General features: G+C 49.0%; 1 protein-coding gene across 1 annotated transcript in view; it reads right to left on the bottom strand.

The window, feature by feature from the left end:
• Window positions 1-16,230, bottom strand: part of GARS1 (glycyl-tRNA synthetase 1) — a 30,552-nt gene that overhangs the window by 13,175 nt on the left and 1,147 nt on the right. The window contains exons 2-11 of the mRNA XM_073582166.1: window positions 10,347-10,448; window positions 9,820-9,922; window positions 8,531-8,672; window positions 7,839-7,927; window positions 7,627-7,703; window positions 7,357-7,502; window positions 6,932-7,081; window positions 2,697-2,859; window positions 2,454-2,618; window positions 2,156-2,268 (exon numbers count right to left, since the gene is read on the bottom strand). Of these exons, the coding sequence (XP_073438267.1) occupies window positions 2,156-2,268; window positions 2,454-2,618; window positions 2,697-2,859; window positions 6,932-7,081; window positions 7,357-7,502; window positions 7,627-7,703; window positions 7,839-7,927; window positions 8,531-8,672; window positions 9,820-9,922; window positions 10,347-10,448 (1,250 nt within the window). The remainder of the gene's footprint in view (window positions 1-2,155; window positions 2,269-2,453; window positions 2,619-2,696; window positions 2,860-6,931; window positions 7,082-7,356; window positions 7,503-7,626; window positions 7,704-7,838; window positions 7,928-8,530; window positions 8,673-9,819; window positions 9,923-10,346; window positions 10,449-16,230) is intronic.

Raw genomic sequence — 16,230 nt, 5'->3', positions numbered from 1 at the left:
TGCACTCACTGTTCTGCTGGTGCAGTCACTGTGTACATACATTACTGATCCTGAGTTACATCCTGTATTATACCCCAGAGCTGCACTCACTATTCTACTGGTGCAGTCACTGTGTACATACATTATTGATCCTCAGTTACATCCTGTATTATACTCCAGAGCTGCACTCACTATTCTACTGGTGCAGTCACTGTGTACATACATTACATTACTGATCCTGAGTTACATCCTGTATTATACCCCAGAGCTGCACTCACTATTCTGCTGGTGCAGTCACTGTGTACATACATTACTGATCCTGAGTTACATCTTGTATTATACCCCAGAGCTGCACTCACTATTCTACTGGTGCAGTCACTGTGTACATACATTACTGATCCTCAGTTACATCCTGTATTATACTCCAGAGCTGCACTCACTGTTCTGCTGGTGCAGTCACTGTGTACATACATTACATTACTGATCCTGAGTTACATCCTGTATTATACCCCAGAGCTGCACTCACTATTCTGCTGGTGCAGTCACTGTGTACATACATTACATTACTGATCCTGAGTTACATCTTGTATTATACTCCAGAGCTGCACTCACTATTCTGCTGGTGCAGTCACTGTGTACATACATTACATTACTGATCCTGAGTTACATCGTGTATTATACTCCAGAGCTGCACTCACTGTTCTGCTGGTGCTGTCACTGTGTACATACATTACATTACTGATCCGGAGTTACATCCTCTACTATACCCCAGAGCTGCACTCACTATTCTGCTGGTGCAGTCACTGAGTACATACATTACTGATCCTGAGTTACCTCCTGTATTATACTCCAGAACTGCACTCACTATTCTGCTGGTGCAGTCACTGTGTACATACATTACTGATCCTGAGTTACATCGTGTATTATACTCCAGAGCTGCACTCACTGTTCTGCTGGTGCAGTCACTGTGTACATACATTACTGATCCTGAGTTACATCCTCTACTATACCCCAGAGCTGCACTCACTATTCTGCTGGTGCAGTCACTGTGTACATTCATTACTGATCCTGAGTTACCTCCTGTATTATACCCCAGAGCTGCACTCACTATTCTGCTGGTGCAGTCACTATGTACATACATTACATTACTGATCCTGAGTTACATCCTGTATTAGGCCTGTTTCACACTTCCGTTTTTGTGTCCGCCAAACGGATCCGTTTCCGTTTTTTTGACGGAAACTGATGCAAACGGATCCGTTTTTTTAAAAACGGATCCGTTATTTTGACGGATCCGCGGTAAACGCTAAGGGAAGTCTATGGGACAAAAAAAACGGATCCTGAAAAAAAATGGCGGATCCGTTTTTTTACGGAAACCAACGGATTTTGACGGATTTGAAAAAACGGAAGTGTGAAACAGGCCTTATACTCCAGAGCTGCACTCACTATTCTGCTGGGGCAGTCACTGTGTACATACATTACATTACTGATCCTGAGTTACCTCCTGTATTATACCCCAGAGCTGCACTCGCTATTTTGCTGGTGCAGTCACTGTGTACATACATTACAGATCCTGAGTTACATCCTGTATTATACCCCAGAGCTGCGCTCACTATTCTGCTGGTGCAGTCACTGTGTACATACATTACATTACTGATCCTGAGTTACATCCTGTATTATACCCCAGAGCTGCACTCACTATTCTGCTGGTGCAGTCACTGTGTACATACATTACATTACTAATCCTGAGTTACATCCTGTATTATACCCCAGAGCTGCGCTCACTATTCTGCTGGTGCAGTCACTGTGTACATACATTACATTACTAATCCTGAGTTACCTCCTGTATTATACCCCAGAGCTGCACTCGCTATTCTGCTGGTGCAGTCACTGTGTACATACATTACATTACTGATCCTGAGTTACATCCTGTATTATACTCCAGAGCTGCACTCACTATTCTGCTGGTGCAGTCACTGTGTACATACATTACATTACTGATCCTGAGTTACATCCTGTATTATACTCCAGAGCTGCACTCACTATTCTGCTGGTGCAGTCACTGTGTACATACATTACTGATCCTGAGTTACATCCTGTAATACGTATACTCCAGAGCTGCACTCACTATTCTGCTGGTTACAGACATTAGTTAATAAAGTGTATATATCTTAATAAGGATATTGGTTCCTTCAGAGTTTTTTCGGCCACAAGCGGCACTTTTGTAGCTCTGGCGTGGCAAGAAAGATCATAACAAGAACGATCGGCACAGCCAACGATTTCTATCCATCCCTAAGAGAATAAAAAAAAGGAGATAGTCAGTAAGAAGGCACAGAAAAAAAAAGTAAACTACGGTAAATGTACAGTGCAGTTTAAAGCTCCGGCCACTAGATGGCAACAATACCAAAGAAAACTGTAAAGTTTACTACTGGGACAACTCAGGAGGATGGGGCCTATCAGGTTTTTTGGTTACTCACATAGGAGGTTTTGGACTCGGCGTCCCAGCAGTCGCAGGCGTAGTGCGCCATCTCGTTCTCCATGTGTTGCCGGAATCTCAGCTTCTCCGGAGAGATCCCGACTTTAGTGAGGTACAGATAGATCCTTCCGATGAAGTATCCCAGGACTGAGTTATTGATGACGCCCTACGGTCAGACCACAGTCCGCATTACTGGGGCAGCGCAGAGCGCATGGCGGTAATAAAGGGGGATCCAGCCACTCACCTGCTCCACGGCGTCCCCCAGCCTCATCTTCTTCGCCGACTCCCCACTGAGTTGGGCTTTGGATGAATACAGAAGGATGCTCAGGTCGACCACGTTCTCAAATCTGGGGTGAATCTTCTCGCTGGGGTCCACGAAGTGTTCGATTTCTGCCATAGTGAACTCCCTGTGGGAAAAAAAAAAGGACAGAAATATGAGAAACTATCACAATCCCTCACAATGGAGTCGTAATTCAGAAATGGGATGCAGCTTTGGATGTGACTAGAGGCGCTCCGCAGAGCCGGAGTGAGCAAAGTAAATTGTAGTCACATCACAAAACGGAGGAGGGGTGGGGGGAGTCTCTCTACCACGTGAAGACGAATTCTACCCTCTGAAGGGTGGGGCATGGGAAGGGTTAACCGCAGATCTACGTGATCATAGAACACTGATTACAAATCACATACACCCCAGAGAGTCGCCCAGATGTAATCACATACACCCCGGAGAGTCACTCAGATATAGTCACATACACCCCGGAGAGTCGCCCAGATGTAATCACATACACCCCGGAGAGTCGCCCAGATGTATTCACATACACCCCGGAGAGTCGCTCAGATATAGTCACATACACCCCGGAGAGAGTGACCCAGATGTAATCACATACACCCCGGAGAGAGTGACCCAGATGTAAACACATACACCCCGGAGAGTCGCCCAGATGTAATCACATACACCCCGGAGAGTCGCCCAGATATAGTCACATACAACCCGGAGAGAGTGACCCAGATATAATCACATACACCCCGGAGAGAGTGACCCAGATGTAATCACATACACCCCGGAGAGAGTGACCCAGATGTAATCACATACACCCCAGAGAGTCGCCCAGATATAGTCACATACACCCCGGAGAGAGTGACCCAGATGTAATCACATACACCCCGGAGAGAGTGACCCAGATGTAATCACATACACCCCGGAGAGAGTGACCCAGATGTAATCACATACACCCCAGAGAGAGTGACCCAGATATAATCACATACACCCCGGAGAGAGTGACCCAGATATTATCACATACACCCCGGAGAGAGTGACCCAGATATAATCACCTACACCCCGGAGAGAGTGACCCAGATATAATCACATACACCCCGGAGAGTCGCTCAGATATAGTCACATACACCCCGGAGAGAGTGACCCAGATATAATCACATACACCCCGGAGAGAGTGACCCAGATATAATCACATACACCCCGGAGAGAGTGACCCAGATATAATCACATACACCCCGGAGAGAGTGACCCAGATATAATCACATACACCCCGGATAGAGTGACCCAGATATAATCACATACACCCCGGAGAGTCGCTCAGATATAGTCACATACACCCCGGAGAGAGTGACCCAGATGTAATCACATACACCCCGGAGAGTGTGACCCAGATGTAAACACATACACCCCGGAGAGTGACCCAGATGTAATCACATACACCCCGGAGAGAGTGACCCAGATGTAATCACATACACCCCGGAGAGAGTGACCCAGATGTAATCACATACACCCCAGAGAGTCGCCCAGATGTAATCACATACACCCCGGAGAGTCGCTCAGATATAGTCACATACACCCCGGAGAGTCGCTCAGATATAGTCACATACACCCCGGAGAGAGTGACCCAGATGTAATCACATACACCCCGGAGAGAGTGACCCAGATGTAAACACATACACCCCGGAGAGAGTGACCCAGATGTAATCACATACACCCCGGAGAGAGTGACCCAGATGTAATCACATACACCCCGGAGAGAGTGACCCAGATATAATCACATACACCCCGGAGAGTCGCTCAGATATAGTCACATACACCCCGGAGAGAGTGACCCAGATGTAATCACATACACCCCGGAGAGTGTGACCCAGATGTAATCACATACACCCCGGAGAGAGTGACCCAGATGTAATCACATACACCCCGGAGAGTCACCCAGATATAATCACATACACCCCGGTAAGTCACCCAGATATAATCACAGACACCCCGGAGAGTCGCCCAGATATAGTCACATACACCCCGGAGAGTCGCTCAGATATAATCACATACACCCCGGAGAGAGTGACCCAGATGTAATCACATACACCCCGGAGAGAGTGACCCAGATGTAATCACATACACCCCGGAGAGAGTGACCCAGATGTAATCACATACACCCCGGAGAGTCACCCAGATATAATCAGACACCCCGGAGAGTCGCTCAGATATAGTCACATACACCCCGGAGAGTCGCTCAGATATAGTCACATACACCCCGGAGAGAGTGACCCAGATGTAATCACATACACCCCGGAGAGAGTGACCCAGATGTAATCACATACACCCCGGAGAGAGTGACCCAGATGTAATCACATACACCCCGGAGAGTCGCTCAGATATAGTCACATACACCCCGGAGAGAGTGACCCAGATGTAATCACATACACCCCGGAGAGAGTGACCCAGATGTAATCACATACACCCCGGAGAGAGTGACCCAGATGTAATCACATACACCCCGGAGAGAGTGACCCAGATATAATCACATACACCCCGGAGAGTCGCTCAGATATAGTCACATACACCCCGGAGAGTCACCCAGATATAATCACATACACCCCGGTAAGTCACCCAGATATAATCACAGACACCCCGGAGAGTCGCCCAGATATAATCACATACACCCCGGTGAGTCACCCAGATATAATCACAGACACCCCGGAGAGTCGCCCAGATATAGTCACATACACCCCGGAGAGAGTGACCCAGATGTAATCACATACACCCCGGAGAGAGTGACCCAGATGTAATCACATACACCCCGGAGAGAGTGACCCAGATGTAATCACATACACCCCGGAGAGTCACCCAGATATAATCACAGACACCCCGGAGAGTCGCTCAGATATAATCACATACACCCCGGAGAGAGTGACCCAGATGTAATCACATACACCCCGGAGAGAGTGACCCAGATGTAAACACATACACCCCGGAGAGTCGCCCAGATGTAATCACATACACCCCGGAGAGTCGCCCAGATATAGTCACATACACCCCGGAGAGAGTGACCCAGATGTAATCACATACACCCCGGAGAGTCACCCAGATATAATCACATACACCCCGGTGAGTCACCCAGATATAATCACAGACACCCCGGAGAGTCGCCCAGATATAGTCACATACACCCCGGAGAGTCACCCAGATATAATCACATACACCCCGGTGAGTCACCCAGATATAATCACAGACACCCCGGAGAGTCGCCCAGATATAGTCACATACACCCCGGAGAGTTGCTCAGATATAGTCACATACACCCCAGAGAGTCGCTCAGATATAGTCACATACACCCCGGAGAGTCACCCAGATGTAATCACATACACCCCGGAGAGTCGTCCAGATATAGTCACATACACCCCGGAGAGAGTGACCCAGATATAATCACATACACCCCGGAGAGAGTGACCCAGATGTAATCACATACACCCCGGAGAGAGTGACCCAGATATAATCACATACACCCCGGAGAGTCGCTCAGATATAGTCACATACACCCCGGAGAGTCGTCCAGATATAATCACATACACCACGGAGAGTCACCCAGATATAATCACATACACCCCGGAGAGAGTGACCCAGATGTAATCACATACACCCCGGAGAGAGTGACCCAGATGTAATCACATACAATCTGGAGAGTCGCCCAGATCTCTTTCCAGTCTAACAGGTCAGACCAATTGAAAGTGCAATTCCACATATGGACACCAGAGGGAGCAGGAGCTCTTATGTCCAACGTCACCTTTGCTTTGTAGTTTTATTTTACTTAACTGAATGGGTTTTTGCCTAGAAAGCATTTTTGCAATAGAGTTTCATTTAAAATGTTACACCCTTTAGCTTCAACAGCTAAGTGATGCTTTCCAGCCGAAAGGTGTCCATATATCCTTCAACCTAGTTAAAACCTACAATTTGCACCAATTTCTTTACCATTGTTTAGTTCTTACTAATACAGAGCTCCAGATATTCTGCTTAGGGGGAACTGTAAAATTGTGTTCCTGCAGCGGCCACTAGGGGGAGCTCACTGTACTATTGCATTCAGTGTGTGCAGTGCGGTGCTCCCCCTAGTGGTGGCTACAGGTAGTGAGAATTCTGGCATTTAACCACAGTTATGTCCGCTCAGGGAATCTGATGTCAGTAGACGGCCCCTCACGTGAACGTACCGCACTCGGATGAGGCCGGAGCGGGGGGAGATCTCGTTTCTGAACGAGTTCCCTATCTGAGCAGCGGCGAACGGCAGCTTTCCCTGATTAAATTCCAAGAGGCGCTTGAAGTTGAGGAAGATTCCTTGGGCAGTTTCCGGTCTCAGGTACCTGTAGTGGGAGAAGGAAAACAATTATCAGAAATTCTGATATTAAACACTTCCTGATGCGTCTCAGATCGCAGCTACAATCATTACTATAGGAGGCGTGGGCTCCTTCCTCCATAGTTGGTCACAACCTTGTTCAACTCTAGATAGAAATATTCCATGGCGCACGTATCTATACAGTCGATTGTGTGCCAGGAAGAGCTAAGGGAGGGACGGTGAGCAGGTACACGAGACGCAGTGTGGATGATGAGGGTGGATGGCCGCTTCCAGGCCACGTACCCAGTCATGTTGCCCCCAGGACCGATGGACGTCTGGAACATCAGATTGAATGACACCGGAGGGGAGAGGTCATTTTGTGTGATGGGAGATTTCACGTTGTACTTGATGAAGAGCTCCGCCAGTTCTTGCTGACCGTAATTGTCCATCTGTGCAAAGGGAAAAATGCTTATTATTCAGAAACTTGGACATGTGTATCTATACGTACGCCCACCGCGCAGACGCCGGCAAGAGGGATCCGAGAACGAGTATCTGCCCGGCGTCACCCCTCACCTGGGTCAGCACGCTCTCCATCTCCGCCTTCTTCTCCGCCGTGCACTTCTTGTCCGACATCAACTTCTGAAGATGTGCTGCAGGGAAAAGGGCTGTCATAAAGCAAGGTCCCAAAGGGCCGCCACATGTACAGATATCCCGGCACTAGGTGGCGCTAGGTGCAGACAGTATATGGCGGCACGTGGACCGACAGCCGGGGAAGGATAACCTACCTTTTAGAAGATGGTCGGCTCTGAAGCATTCTCCGTTCTTAACGTCTTTAACCATGAAATCTGCAAACTTGTCCACGTGTCCGGACGTCCTGAGAAAGACGAGAGCGTGAGGACTTATGCAACCGACATGGAAGGAATCGAAAACATGCCCGAATCTTATGAAAAAGACGACGGTAGGGCTGTAAATCAGAACAGGATAAAAAAAAGGCTTCACCCTGTAAACGCTGGAGACGACGAGAGAACCGCAACGTGTGAACACCTCTGTGGCCGGCAGTCCGTTACTGTCCACGTTATAAGAGCAGGAGAAGAGTAAGACATGTCACCCGGCCCCGGACACCGGGGTCTGCAGAGGGGCGGTGTACAAAAAACACTACAGGTATCTGCAAAGGTTTTATTTCCCTTCACACTATATGGAGAGAAAAGTAATAGTCCACACAGTCAATCACTGCTACCAAATTCTTCAATCAGCCCCATTACCCCAGCGTATGACGTTGTAGTACTTTCCCGAAAGAGCCGTTATATCTGCAGAGGAGCGACTCCATATTGTGTCTATGGGTGTAGGATGGAGGTCAGAGAAGCCCCCGGAGGTGGCACATACTTTTCTCCATATAGAGTATGCAATGAAAATATTGCAGAAGTTTACACACCCTAAGCAGAGGAGAACATGCTGTAAGTTATGCACTGCTTCTTACTTGAGGACGGGCTCGGGGGTGAGCATGGTGCAGTCGATCTCCAGGATCTGCTCCTCTTGGATGAAGTGCTGCCTCCACGTCTGGATGATGTTGTTCTTTAAAGCGCAGCCGACGGGTCCGAAGTCGTAGAGTCCGCTGACGCCTGCAATCAGAGCGGGGGACACGGGGCGATTACAGGGGCAGCTGCCGACCCAAGAACTGTGTCATCGTGGTACTACACAACATGAACTCCTTGTGGCGCTATCCTACAGTCTGACCGCCTCGTACTTTCTTCCATTTTCCCCTGGCAGAGAATAGAACGACTACACTGGGTTTCGCTTGTGTTACCACGGTGACACATTGTGTACAGGAGCTGTATACACACACACACACAACAATATGAAATTAAAGCGGCTTCATTCTTTTCTATATTCCGCAGCTTGATGGCGCCCCCTACCTGGGTGGAAATGTAGCTTTTTATGACCCTTTGGATACAGACTCATACATTGTAAGCTTCCATCCCCGAGGAGTATTCAGACCGGATGCAATTGTAGCAAACCCTCAGCTGCGAGGAGCATACGTACAACTACCAGCATACCCTGGCAGCTAGGAGACATTCAGCCGTCTCCAGGGAGGACACATTTTTCCGGCACAGTCCATTTATCTTTTTTAATTAAAGTTTACAACTAGAAAACTAATTAAAGAAAAGTCTGAGCGTCAGGAGGAAGAATGTGCCGTAATCGGGGTTTATTGGATGTAAATGAAGCTGCGGCACAGGCCAAGAAACCGCATAAATGGTAATTATAGAGGGATCACACCCAGGGAGGTCCCGGCCTCCGCAGCCTGAAAATAAGCTGCCGTTACGGATGGCGGACACTAGAGGGCGAAAGGTGCAATTAAAGGGACGTCGCTAATCTATGAAATCGCTGGGGGGTCCGACCAATCTGGAGGCCAAAGAGACTGCCGTGCTATTTCTAACGCTGCATCTTCCTTTACTCTTTTTCCCTGCAAGTGGTCGGAGCTGAGAAGGGGACAATATGTCAGAAATTTACATTTACAAACCTAAAGCTTCTCACAGCTGAGGGTTTGTTACACTTGAATCCAGTCTAGACAATCCTTCAGGCTGCGCTGACACATTGTAACAAACTCAGAGTGATAGATCTCAGCTGCTTATGGGCTTCCCTCACAGAGCATCGTCTAGGCTGGAAGCAAATGTAACAAACCCTCAGCTGTGAGAAGTTATTAGGCACAGGCATTTTCAGCACATATTCAATGACAGCAAGCAGAGCAATGACCCCGCCATCACGCACCTCCGTATATAGCGAAGGCCTGGTCATAAAAGAAGCGTCTTTTCAGGGTGTCCTCCATCTTGGTCCGGTCCACGATGTCGTCCTTGGGTTGCAGAGACAGTTCCTACAGACACGACACAAGTTCACAGTCTGTACTTACAGCCTCAGGAGCTGCACTCACAGTTCTGCTGGCGTTAAGGTAGAAACAGTCAGCAAGCTTCTCAACAGGCAGACAGATCCCACCCCACCTGAAAGTAGTTTATTGTAAAGAATATAGAATACAGACACTGAACATGCAGGGGATGCTGGGAGATTTCAGCTCCGCACAGAATTATCATCTAGCGATGATCCTTAGTAACATCCAGAGCAGCGCTCATTATTCTGCCACGTTAATAGTGATCTGTCAAAGCAACTCACTGCACTGACCTCCTGCTGATGTTAAAGGATCCTTCTCCGATCAAGCAGTGCTGCAGTGTAAAGCATGTTTGCGAGGAGTCAAACTACCTCAGACATTGGTTGCAGCCGTGCCCTTGAAGGTGGACTCTTACCCTGGCTTCCAAGGTTCTTTTTCTGGCCTTCAGTTCTGCCACCGCCCGGTCCACATCCACCTGAGGAGCCTTCTCCTCCTTCAGCTTTCGGACAACGTCACCCTGTGAAGCGGAGCGAGAAGAGAAGGTCTGATCCCGGCCTCGTCCCTTCATCTAAACGATTCTTAAAGGGATGGTCTGCATTTATATAATACATACAACAAGTTCTCTGCATGCAGCCTGCAGTGTAAAGCATGGAGGATTTTACTTTCTTAATAAACATGCCACTTTTCTGGAGCACAGAGGTTTCATATAACAGCTCTATACACAGTCCTGAATTTCGCTAGGACAAGCAGAATTAAAACCGCCATGCTTTACACTGCGGGTTGCACTCAGAAAATGATGCAAAATAGGAAACAAAGTTTTGTTACAAAGAGTCAAAAGAAACAGCACAACCTTGTTGTTTAGTTTCCCAATCAACCCGCGAGGTCCCCCCCCCACCATAGCGACCTGCCCCGGGGGCCCCTGGTAACCTATGGCGGCCCCAGATCTGTAAATCCAGAGATTTTACATCCTAATCCAATGTTATTACAGAAAGAGAAGCTCGACAAAAGCGATGGAGCCCTGGCTGACCAGAGCTGAAGGTTTGTTACAATGTATCGGTGGAAGGAAGAACAACAAGTCTCCGGCCCAGGGCCATAACGACGCGTATTTCTGCACTGATACACTGCAACAAATGCTCAGCTGTGTGAGCAAAACTGGGATACTCCAGGTTTTCATCATGTGGGTGTGAAAAATGCCTCTTAAAAGATTTAGAAAAACCTGGCTGCTTTCTTCCAGAAATAGCGCCACACCTGAAAGCAGGCGGCATGTGGTATTGCACCTCAGACCCATTCACCTTAATGTAACCGAGCTGCGATGCCAGTCACGACCACACGCACAGGTGAGGCGCCGCTTCTGAAAGAAAGCAGCCATGTTATCCCAATACTGGACAATCCCTTTAATAGGGTTATTTCTAAAATTTAAAGTTATGCAGAGGATAGGGGATAACTCACTAATCGCTGGGCTGGGGGTCCGACCGCAAGGAACCACCACAAGCGATCCGGGCTCTGCAGAGGTATGCTCGACCTCCGCCCCATTTTCTCCGAGGGGGTCCCCGTGGATCTGATCGTCGGTGCAGGGGGGGGGGGGGTCCTGCCCACCCCCATCCTGATACAGTGGTAGTCACAGATGTGAGCTGACACTCCATTAAAGCCTATGCGACTGCCAGCTATAGCTGAGCGCTGGACTTATTATTGGGGGTCCCAGCAAAAAGATGTGTAGGATCCTGGATTTGTGGCCCTGTCGGTAGTCAGTGGCCGCCAGACCTGTGAACCTCCTCCTCCTATCTGCCGGGTGATGAGACAAGGCGGCAGCAGGTGGGAAGAAGAGGGTTGCTGGTCTCAGGTCTGGGGGCCACAAATCCAGGGTGCTGCGAACCTTCGTGACCATCTCTAGTGATTACACGAGGGTTAATGGTCACCTATGAACGCGACCCCCCCCATACGGAACCCTGCGGTCGTGTAGCCGTCACTCTGCGATTTCTGATAGAGACCACTTGGAGTAGCTCCAGCCCCAAAGAGGCCGCTTAAAAAGCTAAGCAGCTAAAAAAACAAGAAAATAAAAGATAAAAAAAAAACAAAAAACAAAGATTAAATACTGAAAAATAAAAAATCTAATTAAAAATAAATAAAAAACCTTTAGAAACTAAAATAAAGGAGCAAAGGAAAACAAAACTTGTCGCCGGATTTGTCATTCAAGATTTGGGAGTGTCAGGCGACTGCTTTAAAGGGCTCAAAGACCGATAAAAAAAAATAAGGATCAGTCAAAAATATTTAAAAAAAAAAAAAAAACACAGGAGAGAACAACTTGGGGGAATATTTTTACTGGGATCTTCCATTTAAGGGGCCAGTGTCCTATAATTGTAATTTCCCTCATCTCCCAGCGGAGACACATCAGACACTTTGGATTCTCTGCTTTCTTTGCTTTTTTCTTGCAGAAAACGTGGCAGGAGGAGGCGCCTGGGGGGAAACCCTCATCCTCGGCACTCAGGCTGCAGCAACATATGGAAATCCTAGAAGTGGACACGTCTTCAGTCTGCACCAAATCCTCGGCGAAACATCACCCCCATCATGTTCTGTACGATACCCAGCCAAGAATGGGGGGGTGCTCCGCCAGGCGCTGGTGTAACAGGAGGCGCAGAAATCAGCCCCAATATTCTACTTGAACAGAGTTCCATTTCTCTGAGTGACACGTGCCGTCTACTCGGGCAGAGACACTGCGCTCAGTGATTGGCTGCAGCGCTGCAGATGTGACGTCAGCGCTGCAGACAATAACAGACATCAGGAGCAGCGCTGGACCCGGGGAGGGTGAGTAAAGCGCAATTTGTTTTTGTTGCTTTACAACAAACTGTAGCAGGGAACAACAGATTCTCAAAACCAGAAGACCCCTTTATCTTATGATCCATCCAGAGGTCGGACCCCAGCGAGTGATGATCAATCCGTTATTGTTAGTTCTCACCGTTGGACCCCACAGGTCAGGAAGTTCTGGAATATCCCAGTGATCAAAATCATGAAAAGTTATCATCCAGTGGGACCACAGATACGGTAGAGACCCCCACTGATCGCCAGAATGCAGCAGAGCAGGGCTCGACCAACGCTGCATTCATTCTCTATGGGGCTGCCATAGGAGTGGCGAGTCCAGGCCTCTTCTGTTCTGAAGACCAGACCACCTCTGATCTCAGCCATCACTGTTGAGGCCGGTTGCCCCTTTAAGTAACGGTACATCCCAGCTGCGGGACCCCAGAGGTCAGTAAATTACAGCATGTTCCCCATAAACCCATTAGATGCTGAGGATGGTGCAGGGACACTTTACCGTCACATGCTCGGCGTCATTTTACTGTTCCCTTGTCAGCACCATCCGCGAGCGACTGTATTTAGCCACCGAGGACACTACAATGGCCGCATCGCCTGTCTGACCTCCGGGGTCACCAGTCTGTGCATCAATAATGGAGCTGCAGGACTGGAAGTGTTAATGCCATTCACACTGCAAAGGTCAACAGGTCAGGTCAAGAGGTCAGGCTAGGTAACCTAACAGTAACCCTGGTGCAGCAGAAGTGCCATCATGAGGCCTCCTGCATCCGGCTGGCAGGTAGATGGGTACTCTGCCCGCCGAGGATACATTGCAGCTGCTCCTGGCTCCGCCCCCTGGACCCAAACCGCAGTCACTCAGCAAAAGTCCATGTGCTTCCACTTCACAATGTATTGCTTTCTGTTATCAGCCACCGAGGTGTGAAGTGGAGGACCATGTTACAGCACAGGAGTGACGATATGTAAAGTGCACCCCCAGATTATACAGCACCAGATCCCACTATACAGTGCACCCCCAGATTATACAGGACCGGATCCCATTATACAGTGCACCCCCAGATTATACAGCACCAGATCCCACTATACAGTGCACCCCCAGATTATACAGGACCGGATCCCATTATACAGTGCACCCCCAGATTATACAGGACCGGGCCCTATTATACAGTGCACCCCCAGATTATACAGGACCGGGCCCTATTATACAGTGCACCCCCAGATTATACAGGACCGGACCCCATTATACAGTGCACCCCCAGATTATTCAGGACCAGATCCCATTATACAGTGCACCCCCAGATTATACAGAACCGGGCCCTATTATACAGTGCACCCCCAGATTATACAGGACCGGACCCCATTATACAGTGCACCCCCAGATTATACAGGACCAGATCCCACTATACAGTGCACCCCCAGATTATACAGAACCGGGCCCTATTATACAGTGCACCCCCAGATTATACAGAACCGGATCCCATTATACAGTGCACCCCCAGATTATACAGGACCGGACCCCATTATACAGTGCACCCCCAGATTATACAGGACCAGATCCCACTATACAGTGCACCCCCAGATTATACAGGACCAGGCCCTATTATACAGTGCACCCCCAGATTATACAGGACCGGACCCCATTATACAGTGCACCCCTAGATTATACAGGACCGGACCCCATTATACAGTGCACCCCCAGATTATTCAGGACCAGATCCCACTATACAGTGCACCCCCAGATTATACAGAACCGGGCCCTATTATACAGTGCACCCCCAGATTATACAGGACCGGACCCCATTATACAGTGCACCCCCAGATTATACAGAACCGGGCCCTATTATACAGTGCACCCCCAGATTATTCAGGACCGGACCCCATTATACAGTGCACCCCCAGATTATACAGAACCGGGCCCTATTATACAGTGCACCCCCAGATTATACAGGACCGGACCCCATTATACAGTGCACCCCCAGATTATACAGAACCGGGCCCTATTATACAGTGCACCCCCAGATTATTCAGGACCGGACCCCATTATACAGTGCACCCCCAGATTATACAGAACCGGACCCCATTATACAGTGCACCCCCAGATTATACAGGACCAGACCCCATTATACAGTGCACCCCCAGATTATACAGAACCGGGCCCTATTATACAGTGCACCCCCAGATTATTCAGGACCGGGCCCCATTATACAGTGCACCCCCAGATTATACAGAACCGGGCCCTATTATACAGTGCACCCCCAGATTATTCAGGACCGGGCCCCATTATACAGTGCACCCCCAGATTATACAGAACCGGGCCCTATTATACAGTGCACCCCCAGATTATACAGAACCGGACCCCATTATACAGTGCACCCCCAGATTATACAGGACCAGACCCCATTATACAGTGCACCCCCAGATTATACAGAACCAGGCCCTATTATACAGTGCACCCCCAGATTATACAGGACCGGGCCCCATTATACAGTGCACCCCCAGATTATACAGAACCGGGCCCTATTATACAGTGCACCCCCAGATTACACAGGACCGGGCCCCATTATACAGTGCACCCCCAGATTATACAGGACCAGACCCCATTATACAGTGCACCCCCAGATTATACAGAACCAGGCCCTATTATACAGTGCACCCCCAGATTATACAGGACCAGACCCCATTATACAGTGCACCCCCAGATTATACAGAACCGGGCCCTATTATACAGTGCACCCCCAGATTATTCAGGACCGGGCCCCATTATACAGTGCACCCCCAGATTATTCAGGACCGGGCCCCATTATACAGTGCACCCCCAGATTATACAGAACCGGGCCCTATTATACAGTGCACCCCCAGATTATACAGAACCGGACCCCATTATACAGTGCACCCCCAGATTATACAGAACCGGGCCCTATTATACAGTGCACCCCCAGATTATTCAGGACCGGGCCCCATTATACAGTGCACCCCCAGATTATACAGAACCGGGCCCTATTATACAGTGCACCCCCAGATTATTCAGGACCGGACCCCATTATACAGTGCACCCCCAGATTATTCAGGACCGGACCCCATTATACAGTGCACCCCCAGATTATACAGGACCGGGCCCCATTATACAGTGCACCCCCAGATTATACAGAACCGGGCCCTATTATACAGTGCACCCCCAGATTATACAGGACCGGATCCCATTATACAGTGCACCCCCAGATAATACAGGACCAGATCCCACTATACAGTGCACCCCCAGATTATACAGGACCGGGCCCCATTATACAGTGCACCCCCATATTATACAGGACCGTATCCCATTATACAGTGCACCCCCAGATTATACAGGACCGGATCCCATTATACAGTGCACCCCCAGATTATACAGGACCAGATCCCACTATACAGTGCACCCCCAGATTATACAGAACCGGGCCCTATTATACAGTGCACCCCCAGATTATTCAGGACCAGATCCCACTATACAGTGCACCCCC

This window comes from Dendrobates tinctorius, unplaced genomic scaffold, assembly GCF_039654945.1.
Source record: "Dendrobates tinctorius isolate UK_male_01 unplaced genomic scaffold, ASM3965494v1 ptg000070l, whole genome shotgun sequence".
Classification (NCBI taxonomy): Eukaryota; Metazoa; Chordata; class Amphibia; order Anura; family Dendrobatidae; genus Dendrobates; species Dendrobates tinctorius.
This window is presented reverse-complemented; position numbering and strand designations above follow the sequence as displayed.